This window comes from Myodes glareolus, chromosome 9 (genome assembly GCF_982192425.1).
Source record: "Myodes glareolus chromosome 9, mMyoGla1.1, whole genome shotgun sequence".
NCBI classification, from domain to species: domain Eukaryota; kingdom Metazoa; phylum Chordata; class Mammalia; order Rodentia; family Cricetidae; genus Myodes; species Myodes glareolus.
Genome location: NC_142034.1, coordinates 77,506,183 through 77,522,973, shown reverse-complemented (window position 1 = coordinate 77,522,973; position 16,791 = coordinate 77,506,183). Strand labels below are relative to the sequence as shown.

The 16,791-nt window shown below is 42.3% G+C and overlaps 1 protein-coding gene across 4 annotated transcripts in view; it reads right to left on the bottom strand.

Annotated features, from left to right (window-relative positions):
* Sgcd (sarcoglycan delta) overlaps positions 1 to 16,791 on the bottom strand; it is a 544,863-nt gene that overhangs the window by 106,319 nt on the left and 421,753 nt on the right. For all 4 annotated transcript variants that reach the window (XM_087910697.1, XM_087910695.1, XM_048435922.3 and 1 more), the window contains one exon: positions 738 to 810. In XM_087910697.1, the coding sequence (XP_087766823.1) occupies positions 738 to 810 (73 nt within the window). The remainder of the gene's footprint in view (positions 1 to 737; positions 811 to 16,791) is intronic.

The following is a 16,791-nucleotide window of genomic DNA, read 5'->3' as shown; positions in this document are numbered from 1 at the left end:
ACAAAGAAAGCCAGCCTTCTCCCAGCTTCTGGGTGATTATAATCCAACCTTGGAAACTAGAGTTGTATTTGTGTCGACATAGCATTTTGAATGTGTTTATCTTGTGGGACTGTCAGGACCTAGGATGGTTTTTAGGACAAATCTCTATGTCCATTTGTCTGTATACATACATATATATATAAAATGTGGTTGGCAGCAGCTGCACAGCATCTCAGGAGCCTCCCCTGCTAAGACCCACACTTATGGACATTTGAAGAGCAACAGTGTCACAAAGACTATCTAAACACACAGTCCCAGCACTATAGTATGTCAAGTATTAGATATTCTGTTACATAGGAAACATTTGAATTGGGTTTAGAAGCCTATTTCTTTTAGTAAGACTTCAAGTCTTACTAAACTTGATCAAGTAAGGTGATCAAACACCCGTTGTGATACGCTTCCTAACTCTATCCCTTTGTAGCAACCTAGAAATGAGCAATAAATAAACAACGTCAACCCAGAAATCTAATCACCAGTCACCTTACGGACCTGAAAGTTCTCACACCAGACCTTCAATTCCTTAAGCACTCAAAATAACAACGACAAAAAGATAAAAAAAAAATCACTGTCTTCAGTAATTCTCCAATCTCTCGCCGTTAACAAGTTTCATCCAAATTATTCAAGTTGAGTCCTTGGCCAGCCACAGCCAGGAAACAGCCACTGCCACTGATCAATGCAAATCGAAAGCAGAAGCTTACCTTAGTTCCTTGAAGGGGTCTGCTCTGACGTTAGGTGTTTCTATGGATTTGGGAAAGACTGTGCCTTCAGCTCCTACAGAGAAAAGACAAAATAGACATTGTGCATGTGGGGTCACGCAGGGCGTTTGTAGCATGGGGGTTAGAGCTGAGAGCGGGTACATTGACACTAGCCTCAGGGCTTCTGACAGGACGGTAGAATCGGTTCCTGCAAGCAACCCCTGTAAAAACCACGGACAGCTCCTGTTGTTACATCAGAGTGAGGCTAGGCAGCAACTCGGCCCCCCTTGATCTCCAAAAGAAAACAAATAGAGACATTTTAATTAAAACACAATTCCATTCTATTCCTTTTCCTTTCCCCTTCTCGAGCCCCTCCCGTGTTTCTCCTCCTCGCTCTCAAGTTGATAGCGCCTTTCTCAAATAGGAAAACTTCTTTGAAAAGATGCCTTGAAATGGGAAAGGTTAATTCTTGTCTCTTTAAATTATTAATGGTCACCTGACTGGAGGTTTTGAATGCAGCCTCCACGGCCCTCTCCCTGCAATGCAGTGCGAAGTGTGTCACATGGGATTAGACGGCAGTGTTTGCCGTGGGTCAAGCTACAGCTTTTTCTGTAAATTAAGCTGCGCATTATGATCTTGAAAAGTTATGCAAATGGACCATTATGGGAGATGACTTGAAGTACATATTTCTATGCTATTAACATTGATCCCCAGCCCGACTGAGGCATGCAGCTCCTGCTTGAGGCTCAGCCTCTGTCTGTTCCACTCGTCAACATCAGCTGAACCTTTCAAGCTCTAAAACGTCATGATCATCTCTCTGATTTTTATGCTCCCTAAGTGACTTCAAATCACTTAACCGACAGAGTATTAGGGGCAATTGCCCTGGATATTAGCTTTTCAATTAAACACAGCTGGGGTGGTATCCTGTACTTTGAAGAAGGTAAGCGCTTCAGATTTGATGTATTTCTTTGATGCTGGTAAGAAAGAGTGGAGTATTTTGCACTTACGTGCAACTTCCTAGACCCCTCTTGCATGTTTATGCTGCCTAGATTCTCCAAGTTTGCGATTATTACCTCATTTTAGCTTCATCCTGGGATAATGATGTGTCCATAAAAATGAATTTGTCTATTTACTTTTGCAGCAACTGTGAAAATATTCAATCTTATGATAGCAACAACAGACTGTTGCAAGGACAGTCAGAAAATAGGGCCTTCACCTCACATTACAGGTAGCCAGTGAAGGCACAGCGTGATGATGAGCAGATACTTTGAAGGTATTGATTTGGAGTGAATCCTATCGATTCCATCATATGGACTTGTTCATATTTCCTACAGCAAAGTATTGACTTGACATATTCAGAGCTAGGAACATAAGTGTGGTTCATTTCAAACCTTTCTCACTCTAAAGATACTCTTGTGTGTTTGCTTGTGTGTGTGCACAGGTGTGCTCACACATGCACACTCATGTAGAAACTAGAGTGAACACTGGGTGTCTTCTTCAATTACTTCCCACCTTATTTCCTGAGACAGGTTCTCTCGCAGAACTTGGAGAGTGTTGTTGTGGCCAGCCTGGTTATCCAGCAAGGTCCTAGGAGCCATCTGCCTCTACCTCCCAAAGCTGAAGTTACAGATGTTTACCATCGAGTTTGGCTTTCCAAACTCCAGTACATAGGTACTGGAGATCCAAACTCAGGGCCCATTGTTTGCTTAACAAGCATTTTACGCACTGAGCATCTCTGCAGTACTGACATTATTCTTGCTTTTTAAGATTCCATATAATTTCGAACACACTGAAGTCTGCATATAATGAAATCTATACATTGTTATGCAAATTACACAAGAATGTTCAACGTTTTGTCATGCATAAATTATTAATTTTGCCCCGGAGATTTCTACATTGTATTTTTGTATAAGTGTAGAACAAACTGGATTTTAGACTATCATGTAGCTTTTGTTAAATATGTACTAAATTTGTCTTTGAAGAATTTTCTCTCTTTGCTATGACCAAAGTTTTGGCTCACAGGGCTATCCAACATCTGACACTGTGCCATGATGTTACCACACACAATGTAGTCTACACGTGTTTGGCCATGTTCATAGCTGGCCCTGGAGCACATGTGACTCACGGGCCACAGACTGTATGTGCTTGGCTCATGGTTTGAGGGTATGGTTCCTTACAATGGAGAAGGCGTGATGGCAGGAGCTTGCTTATATCTGCTCAGTTCAGGAGACAGAGCCAAGGGGGATGCCAACATTCAGGTGGCCTTTTCCTTTTCCCTTTTTCATCTAATTTGAGTCCCTAGCCCCCAGGATGGTGTGGCTCATATTTTTCCCCACAAGTTAATTCTTTCTGGAAAGTCCTCGTAGGTAAATCCCAGTGTGTCTAACACTCTAGAATCTTCTTTAAGCAATCAAATTGACAAAAGAAATTAAGTATCACAATGGGTCTATATTTTGGATCTCCAGCATTGCTGGGATACTTGGAGAAGCATGTGGGACTTGGGAACTGTGAAACTACCAAGGATTACACAACCCTACAGAAGTCACATGGTGCTGTGGCTCCAGCTATGTGAGCCCTGGGCACACCCCTTTTCATCCCCTGTTCTGAAGAAACTAAATCACTGCACAGAGATTTCTTGTACTGAGATATAGCAATGTTCCTTCTAATTGTAGTTTCGCTATATCTCAGTAAGGGAAGGAGTTAGTTAGGTTACACTGTTGGTCTATTTAAACTCCAGTTGAATCTCCTTTTCCTCTACCTGGAATTCTGTAAAAGCAAAAGGAGTACTGTGTCTTTTTTAAGTAACCCTTACTAGTCTGGCTTATATGTATGGCAAATGTTCCTATCTATGGACAGCCTTCACAGCAGCTCTGACACTTGTTGCTTTCCCTGCCTTTATGCACACCCATACCCTCACTTCATATGCTATCTGGAATCTGCACTGTGGATACACAGTACAACAGAGGCTACATTACATCCCATTAGGCACTCCAACTTGAAGAGTGGCATTTTCTTTGTACCATGACTTTCAAACACCTGACCAGTTTCGTTGTCCCCAGTCAAACTTCCGCTGGGTCGGCTTCTTCATTAGCCAGAAACGACAATCAAAATTCACTACTTTAATTGTACACCTGACTTTCCTAAGTTCAAGGACGAGCTACTTATCTGAAGGTCATGGCTTTTGTCTCTGTTATTCCTCTGAGCCAGTCCAAGAGGGAAATAAGTGACCAGGATGAGGTGTCTCAATATTTTGCACAATAATGCTGTATGAAAAAGACAGTATACTCTGACCCACAGAGTTCAGGGCTAGTGTTCTCTGATCCAGAAACACCTCTGAGGTTCCCTGACTAGGAGAATGTCTTTCCCTCTGCCACATCCCCATTGCCCAACACAACCAAAGGCAAACAGTAGGCACTCAACACACATTTATAAAATGACTACAGCATTTATTGGCACCCAACAATACTACCCAGCATTTTTATGTGTCTTGCAGACATCATTCTATCTCTTCTCTTGCCATAGCATCTGTGTAAGTAGGTGCAGCTTCCTTGGGCTGCTGCTGGCCTGGCTTCTGATTGATGCTCCAATTCCTCTGGGAGAACTCATTTCCTGTCATAAGATTCCTTACATGGTACTATATATTTTAAGAGAGTGTCCCAAATTACAATTCAAAATATTATTTTAACTCTACCTATAAAATAAAAAAAAAACCCACTGTACTAAAGGAATATGGTAAAGGCTACATAAACCACTTCTTTAAAGTCAAAGGCAGTCAGGGACTGTAATCCCTTCCCACACCAAGAAACCACTTAGCTAAAGGCTGCAGCTAAAATTCACATGGGTCTCATAACCACACCTCTAGGGGCACCTGCAGAGTCTCCCATGCACATGTGATTATCAACCCACCTTTAGCTCCAGGGCTTTAGCTCACGTTACTCTGTCCATGCTAGGCTATTATTGAATATCAAGTGCCTCTCCCAAGCTTATGTGTTGAATGTTTTGTTCCTAGCTGTTGGTATTTTGGGAAGTGTTAGGAGGTTAAGGAAGGGCTCCCAGCCGAAGAAAACAGAAGTGGGGACAGGCCATTGGAGGCTATGTCTTGTCTTAACGGGGTTTTTGAGTCTCTGTTTCCTGCGACTTCCTGCCTGCCATGAAGTGTCCATCTTCTGCTCCCATCCCTGACTGCCATGCTCTGCCTTACACATCCACAGAAACACAGAGCCGAATGACCACACTCTGAACCTTCTGACGCAAGCCACAGTAGGACCTTCCTCTTTTAACTTGCTTTGATTAGGGATGTGCAGTTAACTAGTTAACCCAGGTGAATGCAACATCTACTGAAAGACAGGCCAACCAACACCAGAGGGGCATCTCTGTCAGAAGGGAGGAAAAGGCAAGACTTCCCATACCTCTTCACCTTTCATCATCCAATCTAAGAACCTCTATGTTGTTCTGTTCATGGGGCCCTCATGTCCTGCACACCAAAGGCCATGCATTTAGACCCGAATTTCTTGAGGAAGATATAAGTTTGCTGAGGGACCTTGAACATGACATATAACTCCCCATAATGCTCAGTTTTCTTCTTGGAAAAGAGAGAATATAGGTTGACAAATGGTCCAGTGGATGAGTTATGTGTCATGTGAGGCTGAGCATCTGAGTTCATCTTGGAAGTCATTTTAGAGAAGAAGATCCTACTCACGTACCAGTCTTCAGACATCACTACACATGATGTGGTCTATGCATGCCTCATGGTGAGAAGACTGAACATTTTAGGGATGTGCAATCTGTGTCTTGGGGACACAGAAGCAGTACTGTAGTCACAGCACTCACAAGCTTGAGGTTGGGAACTTAAGTTCAGCCTCAGTTTCAGACCCAGTGCTCTTATTGACTGCTCTGGAAGATCTTCCAGCAGACCCATCTGCTCTGTGCTTAGCCCTCTTTCTCTGAGTCTGAACAAATTTCGAGGATCATATCCTCAGGTGGTGCTTGCCTTACAGTCCAGTTACATGTCTTCCCAAACCAACTCATATCTGCAATGAGATGAGATATTAACACCTTTAAAAATCCTATTTTTAAATCCTACTAGGTGTCTGATTTCCACAGTTCTTATTTTTCCAGATAATCATCATTGATACAAATCCCCAAACCTGTCTTCTACCCATCCTTGGATAATATATTATTCTTGGTTTTATTATTTCAAAAAGGCGCCTATTAAAATGATACCTGCTGATTCTTTCCTTTGACACAATATAATTTACAGGCAATAAATGTTCATAAACAGTTTGACTGAAAAATCCATAAAACCATTTCAGCTTTATTTTAAGTTCCATTTAATGTCCCTCAAAAATGATTTTATCGATGTGTTTCCATTAGCTGGTTCTCTGCCCAATAACTTAATTCCATGCAATCAATCAGGAACTTATAAAGCATGTGACAGGATCTATCTAAAGTGTCTCGAAGTACCATAAAGATCAGCTCAATGACTCTTTTCCCTACTAGCTCAAGTAGGGGGTACACTTGTAAAAAAAAAAAATCTTGAATGTGCTATCTTATTACCATAGGAACAGAAATATAGCTTCTCTAGAAAGGACATTCAAGTTCAGAGCTCAGGGTTACCACAGCTTTCCCTTGAGGAGTCCTACATGTCAGGAGACCTGAGATCGAGTCTTCCCTCTGTGGTGTGTTAGGTGGAAGACACAACATACTGCCTCTCTAGGTGTTGATTTCCTCAGCTGTAAAATGAGTTGAGTTAGATCTGAGCAGTGCCTTATGAATCTAAAATTCTGTGAGGTCACCATCTGATATAAGCGACTTTTATCCTTGCCCACCTCCTTTTCCTCCCCGAGAAACAAAGAACTCTAGAATATATACACAAAGAACTTTTGCAGTGTTGTAGATTTGTGGCGCCGGGGATTGGATATAGGTCCCTGCATATGCTAACTAACTGCTGCACTAGCCCTAAACTGCACTTAATTGGCAAAATAAAACCACCAGGAAATAAATCCTGTAAGAGATGAACTAGCAGAAAGCAACATTTATTATAGAGGGACATAATGAAACAATAAACATTATATCTAACTTCTTAAAACCCCCAAATGGTATGGGATAATGGTCTGTATTCTGTCAATTATATTTTAAATAAATGCTGATTGCCAGTACCTAGGCAGGAAGTATAGGCAGGACAACCAGACAGGAAGTGGAGGTGGGTCAAGGAGAACAGGAGAATTCTGGGAAGAAGGAAGCCCATTCCTCTGTAGTCCTGATTCAGCCACAGAAGAAGCAAGATGTGACTGCCTCGTTGAATAAGGTACCAAGCCACATGACTAACATAGACAAGAATAATGGGCTAATATAAATTATAAAAGTTAATCAGGAGCCTAAGTAAATGGGCCAATCAGTTTATAGATGATGTAGACCTCTGTGTGATTTCTTTGGGACTTAACGATTGCAGGAACTGGACAGGACAGAAACCCCAACAACACCCAAAAGTAACTTGGAGAAATCCAGAGCTAAACATTAGACCTTCTGTTTCCCAGTCCTGATTTTTCAGAAAACTATAGCAACCTTTCGACCATGTTCCCCATCCCTGTTTTTCAGTTTGGCTTCCTTATCCATTTTATAATCCAATATTGGTATAAAAATATATTCTTATTCTACCCAAGTTAATATGGTTGTTTTGAAGTTATATAAAGTGGGAATGGGTGGATTCCATGCTTTGCAAGGTCACTTCCAGTTCCGTTCTTTCATAATAGTTTAGGTTAACTGTCTAGGTGACACACCCCAATGAGCCAGCAGAAGATTATAATATGCAGCTAAACCCAAGGTTCAGCTCATTCAGCATTGTATGTGTTGATGAGGCAGCTGTAAGCCTTAGAAGCAGGGACACACAGTCTCAGGGTGGTAGAGCAGAACAACCTCCACTACCATATTCTGACTAGTAGAAATCATTGGAAATCAAATGACCTCACAAATAAAAGCTATATATTGATAAAGAGGCTAGGGGAAGTTACATCATCGTGGGGACATGGCCATTTTGCCAGCCCATCTTCTCTTTTTTTCCAAGAAGAAGACTGATTATATTGAAGCTTTATTGGTGCTGGAGGTCCTTCTGTTTATGTGTTGTTTTTATTGGTTAATGAATAAAGAACTGCTTTGAGCCTATGGCAGCAAAGAACAGAACTAGGAGGGAGAGCTAGGAAATATGCGGGGAGAAAGACGGGCGGACTCAGAGAGAAACCATGGAGCTGCCAAAGACAGATGCTGGGAACTTTACCCAGTAGGCCATAGCCACGTGGCAATATACAGATTAATAGAAATGGATTAAATTAAGATAAGAATTAACCAGTAAGAAGTTAGAGCTAATGAACCACGCAGTGATTTAATTAATGAGGTTTTCTGTGGTGATTATTTTGGGTCTAAGCTAGCTGGGTGGTAGCCGGGAACAACAAGCTGCCCTTCTCCAACATTTTATGCCATGTTCAAGGTCTCTCAACAAATCTTGGTAATTTCTCTAAAAATCATGCACAGCACTCAAGTTTTCAGAGAACTAAAGTTTTGCTGATATCTGAATAGTCATTAGGAAGGTACATGCCAGGAGAGGGATGTCATAATACAAAAGAATACACCAAGGCCAGAGAGTTCAGAAACACAGCTAATAAAGAAGACAGCGGGGTTTGATCATATTTAGCAAGAGGCAGAATGATGAGTAGTAGAGAAAAGTAAAGGTCCCAAGAAGTGCAGTGGTCTAGAGCCTACAGTTAATTTAATCCAGAGATATGATTTGATCAAATTCAGATTTTGAAAACATTATGTAGCTGCAGGCTATGGACTGAGTGTCTATACTAACCAAATACTAATATGTTGAAGTCTTAACTGCCATTGGGATGGCAGCACAAGATGGGGCACTGGGCAGTATGCTGGTAATTTATGTTTTATCAATTTGACACACCATTTTGGAAGAGGGAACCTCAATTCAGAAATTGTTCCAACTTCATTGGCCTGTGGGCAAGCCCATAGTGTGTCTTCTTAATGGTTAGCTGATAGGGGAGGGCCCAGCTCACTGTGCATAGTGCCAGCTTTGGGTTGATGGCTCTGGGTTCTATAAGAAAGCAGACAGAGCAAGCTATAAAGAGCAAGTACTTCTCCATGGCCCCTGTGCCAGTCTCTGCCATGCTTAAGTTCCTTCTCTGACTTCGCTCAGCGATGATGTCACTTACCTAGAAGCATAAGACAAAACAAACCCTTTCCTGCCCAAACTGCTTTTGTTCATTATGTTTTATCAAAGCAATAGAAACCATAACTAGAGCATATATATAGCTAGATTTTGAAGGATTCATGAGGTTAGAACCCTGAAGATGGGATTAGTGCTTGTATAAGAAGAAATACCAGATACGTCCTTTTTCTGTTATGTGAAGTCACCTGTCTACTGTCCCAGGACAAGAGTCATAAGACAAGACAGAATAGTACTCATTCCCCTTTTCTAACGTGAGGAGAGCCGGAAGATGACCATCTTCAAGTCAAGGAGAGGAGTCTGGTCATTCTGACACCAGAATTTAGGCTTTCCCACTACCAGAATTGCAAGGAAAACATGTCCTCTGTAGAGTTGGGCAGTCCATGCTGATAGTGACATTCAGATGCCATGCTGTAGCTTGGAGAAGACAACCACAGATGCAAAGAAAGATGTGCAGAGCAGGGAGAGATAGGGGAGGAGGGGCTAGAGACCTCAGACAGAGGAAGGGAGGCGGGGCTAGAGACCTCAGGCAGAGGAAAGGAGGCGGGGCTAGAGACTTCAGACAGAGGAAAGGAGGCGGGGCTAGAGACCTCAGACAGAGGAAGGGAGGCGGGGCTAGAGAACTAAGAGAGAGGAAGGGGAGTAGATAGGCTGAGAAGATACCAAGGAAGAAACCACCAGGATTTGGGGGTGCACTGAACAAGAGGAGATGGAAGGCTGATCACAGAGCTCTAGGAAAGACCAAAGATGAATGCTCATGCCATGTTAACAAGTGTTCAAGACCAGCTATGGTCACTGGAGCCATAAACTCCTAAAGCTGTATCCACCCAGCTGAGTATTTGATATTTTATTTATAAACTCCAGCTTTAGTTTTCTTACGATAACCAAGAACATAAGAAATTTTAATTAAACCACCTGCTGTATTTTTAAGCAACACATTTCAGCAATTACAGAAAAACCACAATTAATTGAAAACGAACATACTCTGTGAAAAATTACTTTTCTGGTTAAAGTATTAGATAAGATGACTTTCATGTAACTATCATTGTTAGAATTCTTTCTAGAACATATGAGAAAGTTTTCGCCTGTGCCCAGAATATTGAACTTGGCTATAGCTTAATACTCCAATATAGTGTACCTGAGATTGAAGATCCGTTTTCCCATAAGCTGGTACCCTTTGCAGCACGGGAGTCATGGTAGGTGTAGAGTAACTTGTCAGACAATGATTCCTGAAAATGCTCAGAAGCAACTGTTTTAGTATTAATTTTTTTGGTGTGTGTGTGTGTGTGTGTGTGTGTGTGTGTGTGTGTGTGTTTAAGTGTAAGTGTAAATTTGTATGAGTGCACATATGTGTCTCCACATGTAGAGGCCAGAGGTCAACTTCTGCTGTAGTTCAGAGGCTACCCACTTCATCTTTGCAGTCAGGGCTCTCACTGAGACCTAGGGCTTGATGATTAGGCTGAGCAGGCTAACAGATTTCAGAGATCCACCCGTTTCTGCTTCCCTAGAAAGTGGGATTGTAAGCCGGCGCCACCACACTGGCTCTTCATAAGGGCGTGGGGATCAGACAACTCAGGTTCTTGCACTTATATGGCAAGCACTTGGCTAACAGAGCCCTCTCCCCAGCCTCCACATCTAATTATTAGCTTGAACTCTTGGCTTTCTCCTGAGAGCAGCATGCCGTTCCATTTTCACAGGAAAATGCTGGGTTATATTTAGTCAGAGCTATGAAATGAACCGAGAATTGGAGAGGACGTCGAGTTTCCTCAACTTCTGCGATTGCTGTGGTGAAAATGGAGGCCACCATCTCAAGGCCTCTGCAGACCCGAGACATAAGTAGATCCTAGATACCAACTTTTCACAGAGAAAGTCACTTGGGGCACTTAATCCCAGCATATCTTCCCTAGTGGCATGTGTGCTGCTAATGCAAAACATCTGTAGCTGTTGTGAGCAGTTTCTAGGATACACAGAAAATATTTTCTTTGTGGGGATTAGGTCGCATTCTCCTGTCCTAAAAAGAATAGGTAATTAATCCATTCTGCCAGCATTTGGAGGCTTTATAGAGAAAATCCACTCAGATGTTCCTTTTTATGGAAGTGCAAGTTAATAAAGTTCAAAATGTTCATAAAATTTGGGCAGGCGCACGGGTAAAGAACCTGCCACTAAGCCTAATGAACCCTGAAACTCATGTAGGGAATGGATAAACTCCTGCAAGTTTGTCCTCTGACCTCCACACGTGTGCCGTGGCACATATATGCTCTCACACATGAATACATACATGAGGAAAATTAAAATTTAAAATGGTAATAAGATCCATAGTTATTCTAAGTGTGTCACTGTCATGCAGAGTGCACGGTCCAGTGCAGGGCAGTCTTCCGTGAGAGAGTTTGATCTTCGTATTTCCAGTGTCTTATTAGAGCTATTTGGTTAGTTATATGGTTAGATGAGAAAACATTAATTTCTTGAATGAAATGATGACAAATCAGGCACTTTTCAATGCAGTTGGTGTTGGCTATGCATTGACAAGCGAACAAATACTGACTCTTAGAGCGTGCAATGGTTTCTATTAACTGGTGGCTTGATAGGATGTGGAATCTTCCTGGGAACAAATCTCTGGGCATGCCTGTGAGAGGTTGTTTCAATTATGCTAACGTGACATAATTTAGCATGGGGGAAGACCCATGCTAAATGTGGGAGGCACCAGTTCATGGACTAGGATCCTGGGCTGCAAAACTGGCAGAAAACAAGCTGTGGAGGAGAAACTGTAGGTCTCCCTTTCTTGACTGAAGATGCAACATGCCCAGGTGGTCTCTTGCTCCTGCCAACATGCCTTCCCCATCATGATAAATTGAAACCTTCTAAACTATAAGCCAGAGAAAACCTTTCCTTCTTTACGTTGCCTTTAGAAAAGTAACAAATGGAGTGCTAAAGAAATCATTTATCAACAGGGGTGTGTGCATGTGTATTTAGATGTGTGTATTGTATTGTTTTATATATATATATACACACACATATATATGTATGACATGTTTGCATGTAGATATGCAATTGTATATCACATATAGTGAAGTGCATTACAACTCATTGATACTTTGCTACATTGAAATGTAGCAAAATGCTGTCACATCAAAATGTTCAAGAGATGATGGATGGGTTTTATTTGTTGTATTAGGAGATAATGAGAACAAGAAGAGAAGGCCTGAGAGATAACAGTGCATCATTAACTGCTCTGAATATTAGTCCTAGAGAATAATGCAGTGAGTTCTCTTTCAAGTGCTCTAGCAGCTTCACTGAACCATTGATGTGCACATTAGGAGCATTTGTGTAGAGTGTGAACCTGTGAGCCAATTTAAGATTCACATATAGAAACATCTGAGGAAGGCATAGAGAGACACATAGTTTAACTAAACAAACTCTCCTGCAGGAACAGATAGCCCCAAACTCATGTTTGCTGTATCATTATGCTCAAATTGGATTAGAAAGAAAGAAAGAAAGAAAGAGAGAGAGAGAGAGAGAGAAAGAAAGAAAGAAAGAAAGAAAGAAAGAAAGAAAGAAAGGAATTATCCAAGCAAGGTATGATTGCAATTATGATTACGTCATCTTTTATAGTAAATAAGTACTTCCAGCCCATTGGTTACATTTAACATGGGTAGAACATCTAGTGTCGGATACCCTCTGAGTCAGGAGGGCATATGAGTAGCAGAGCGTTCGTAACAAAGAGCGGGGGGGACTATGTGACCTCTGTCCCAGAGAGTTGCACTTAGGGGGCTCAAAGATGGAGCACTGTGTGTTGCATGAACGTGACCTTGTATAAACACTGCCCTCCAGGCCTGTGTGGGACAGGTGGCCAGGACCAGGGGAAGCAGGGAGAAAGGGAGAGAAACAAAGGAAACCCTGCTGTGCTCTGCCCTTCCACCTGGGACTGAAGGGCAGGTGGGCAGCTCGATGGAACTCTCCCCTCTCAAGTGTCTCTCACCATGAGAGCAATCAACACCAAGAGAGTCAATGGAGGTTGAGAGACCTGGGGACACAAAGCAGTTCCTTTGCCGCTGAAAAAGAAGCAGAACTTATTGCTCCCGTAGCAGAGCAGGTGGGTGGTGATGCCTTCCTACAGAGAAGGAAATTGAAGTATTAATTGAGAACCACGGAGAAACACAGTCTGAAGCGTAATTGGAGAAACTTAAGAAAATCATTTATCGGAAATAAGATGATAACTTGAAAAGGGGGAAAAAATAGCAAATTGAAATCTTAATACAGGCGGTGAAGCTTTCACAGAATTAAGGAAAGCACTTGAAAGATTTCATTCTGGATACAGTTGTGTTAGGCAAGGAAGCCTGAAAAGTGGGCATACTATGCAGGTGGCTTAAAGGTGACTCTGATGTTGACTTTTTCTATTGACTTTATTCCCAGGATGGCCAACATATTATTGCAACAACAATTTCCCCCTTTCCCCTTTTAAACAAAATCCCAGTTTGATTCATGAGACCAATGAGTCCAACTAAATAACCACCTTCCCATATTCTCTTCAAACTGGGAGAGACCATCTTTATCACATAACCTTGCCTAATGAGAGGTTGGACACTCTTCTGGAGAGAGGCCCAGATGAAGTTTTATTGCCCATAGACAGGACATAATGAAGGTGGCTGGTTCCCCTCTTGGTTCTTATCTCGCTACATGCTGCCTACATGGAACTATTAGGGTCATCTCCCCAATACTGGAGGATTTCAGACACCCGTGGTTGATCTTGTCACCTTAAGGCCACCAGCAACTCTCTACTGTTGGACTTGCTCAGTTCTTAGGTCTGATTTCTTTCATATTAAGGGAATTTCATGACTCGCTGCTGTCTGAAATTCAATCGAGTGCATACTCTATCAAGGGAGAGAAGCACATTGAGTCAGTGGGTCATATCTTTAAAGCATTTTTTTTCACAATAAGCGAAGAGATCTAATAATGAAAATCAGGTCATCCTTCATCTTTATATTTGACTAGAAACAATCTTGCATTAATTTCTGCGAGAGATTTGTTTTTCCCAAGGATTTTTTTTAAAAAATATTTATTTTTAAGGGTATGTGTATATGTATGCATGCACACACACACATGCACACACACACACACACACACACACACACACACACACACACACACAAGCTTATGCGTGCAGGCGCCTGTGAAGACCAGAGGTATCTGTTTCTCCTGGAGTTGGATTTTCAGACTGTCTGATATGGGCAATTGGGTTGGTCCAAGAACAGTAAATCCTCTTAATGGCTGAACCATTACTCCATCCCTTGCTTTTCCCACAAATTTGCTCTTGCTTGCAGTGTTTTGAGCCAAAAAGTACTTTTCTTTCCTTGGCAGTAAGTCAAATTATGTAAGATCTGCAAATGGCACCACCATAAAGGAGTATTCCTCAGGCCTTCACCAGTTCTCTCTACCTGCTCCTCCTGCATTCCCATGACCTTCATTTTTCACCTGTGCCTGAGAGGAGCACTCACGGCATTTTGCCTTATGAGATGGGTCACTGACTGTGCTGGCCTTCCCTATAGTGGATGCTGCTTCAATCCAAGGGTCATGTTGACAACTGTGTTCCCTTGCAGACACAGACTAGACACAGGTCTAGTCACGCTAAATTCAATTCAATCTAAGCAGAAAATGCTTAGGGTCAAAAACCCAGCTCGTGGGGATGACAGATGAGCCAGTCAGCACCAGCTGCTTCCCTCTGATACCTCCCAGCTTACTCGCCAGGTGATGGTTAAGACAGCAGAGATAAGTTCCCAGGGGAACATCCTCATCACAGCGTTTCCCTTTTCTCAGACTTCTGCCTTGTAATCTCTGCAACTCGATGCAGTCCAAATGACTGCTCAAAAGCCCAATTGTAATGTGATCATCAAGCCCACCTCCATGGTTGATAGTTTCCAGACACTGGTTTATGCTTGTAGAACCTATATTTTTTCACTCCCCTTTATGTCAAGCAGTACCATACCATCCCCAAATCCTTGATGGTTGTTACCTTAAAGGAAGATGTGTATATACATCATATACATGTATGTATATACATCATATACATATACATGGTTGTATACATCTACAGACCTGGAAAAATACCTAGGGTTGTATACGTACTGCCATACGTAGAGGACAGCAGGATTTTAATTCCGACCACAATTTCTTCTTGCTCTTCCTTCTTCCATCCTGGGAGCCGCTCAGGGATCCCACTGTTCCCTGATTGCTTTGGCTTTTCTGGAATGCTTTTTAAATGGAATGACGTTGCAGCCTGACTTTTTTTTTTCCCTCGCACTTAACGAAAGGCACTTGAGGTGAGTTTCATGACACAAGTTTTCATCGGCTCAAAAGCAAATGTTGCTTTCCAGCAGCAGCTGCTGCCATCTTTACGAACGTGAAACCTTGGAGAAGATGTGTTAGTCCTGGAGAAAGGGGCAGGACTTGTCAGACTCCAAGGAGAGGACAGACAGAAAGAGGGATTGAGCAGGACCTTCAGGCTGGAAGCTCTGTGACATCATTATGGGGGCGGCAGCCTCTCCGAGTGGACAGATAGGCTAAGCCTCTAGGAGGATGGGCCTGAGCCGGAGGGACTCTGCACTCTCAGAGAAGGTCCTGAGTTCTCTTCTATGCCATGAGAATTGAGTGTTGGCATGTTTAAAAATGTGTCTGGTCTGCGAGGATGTCATATACCTATACAACACATTTTCATTGTTATTTGATCCTTGACACTCTCCCTACATCCCATTCTCAACTTCCTATATGTTTTTGTGTTGTATATAAGCCACTGAGTGCAGTTAGAGCTGCGTATACATGCATGAGGTTTGGGCTATCTACTGGAGAAAATTACCTCTTCCTTCCCCATCAGTTATCACTTGCCAATAGGCAAGTAAATAGTTTTTAAATAATAGGAAAGGCCAAGAAATTGAAGATATCAGAGGTAGTCATAATGGCTTAGCGATCAGAGGGCTGCCTGTATTTTCATGACATCTCAAATGCTTCTTCAATTATTGGGCAACATGGTTGTGATGCAGGTGGGACATCCTGGTGGACCACTGCAAGAGCTCAAGACCGATGGAGACAATAGAAGTCAAGCGATTACTGCCATTGCAGGAGCACTGCTTGCTGGCAAGACATTTTCTAAGAATTGCATGGATTTATTCATCTAATTCACACTGTGTCTCTCTGAGGTGAGCGGCATCGTGTGCCCACTTCCAGATGGGGCCCAGGAAGGTTCCACAGAGGCTATTGTGAGAACAGCATTTGAACGCCAGGAAGTCAAGCTGGCAGCCCATGCTTATAACTCACCGCTTATGTGTTACCTTTTCAGTTGTGTTGAGAATTATGATTCAGATCCGCAAACCACTGTCTTCAGGCAAAGAACAGAGCCATAATCTCTGTCTGTACAAATCCCACTCAACAGCTTCTCTGCTAAAGGGCCATCTTTGATCCCCTTTGACCAATCGCATTATAGCTTAACCACAAGACCTGAACACAAAGGATGTTGTCAGTAGCTGTTGGCACTAGATAGCAATAGTTGCTGAGCATCACCTATGTGCCTATACAGACATTGCTCCTTCCTCTTTAGGAACAAGGTTAGAATGAGATGCCAGACAAACTTGTGTCAGAGACAATATTTTCAGTTTCCTCACATATATTTTGGATGGATGTCAACCAAAGGTGTAAAAGTGGTCTCTCTCAATGAGAAAACTGTGAAAGAAAAAGAGAGAAAAGAGGCTATTTGACCTCTGTGGAATGGAAGGAACACATAGACTCTAGTAGCTTTTTGTTGCAGGTCTCAAAATGTTTGACTACATATAGCAAGCTACC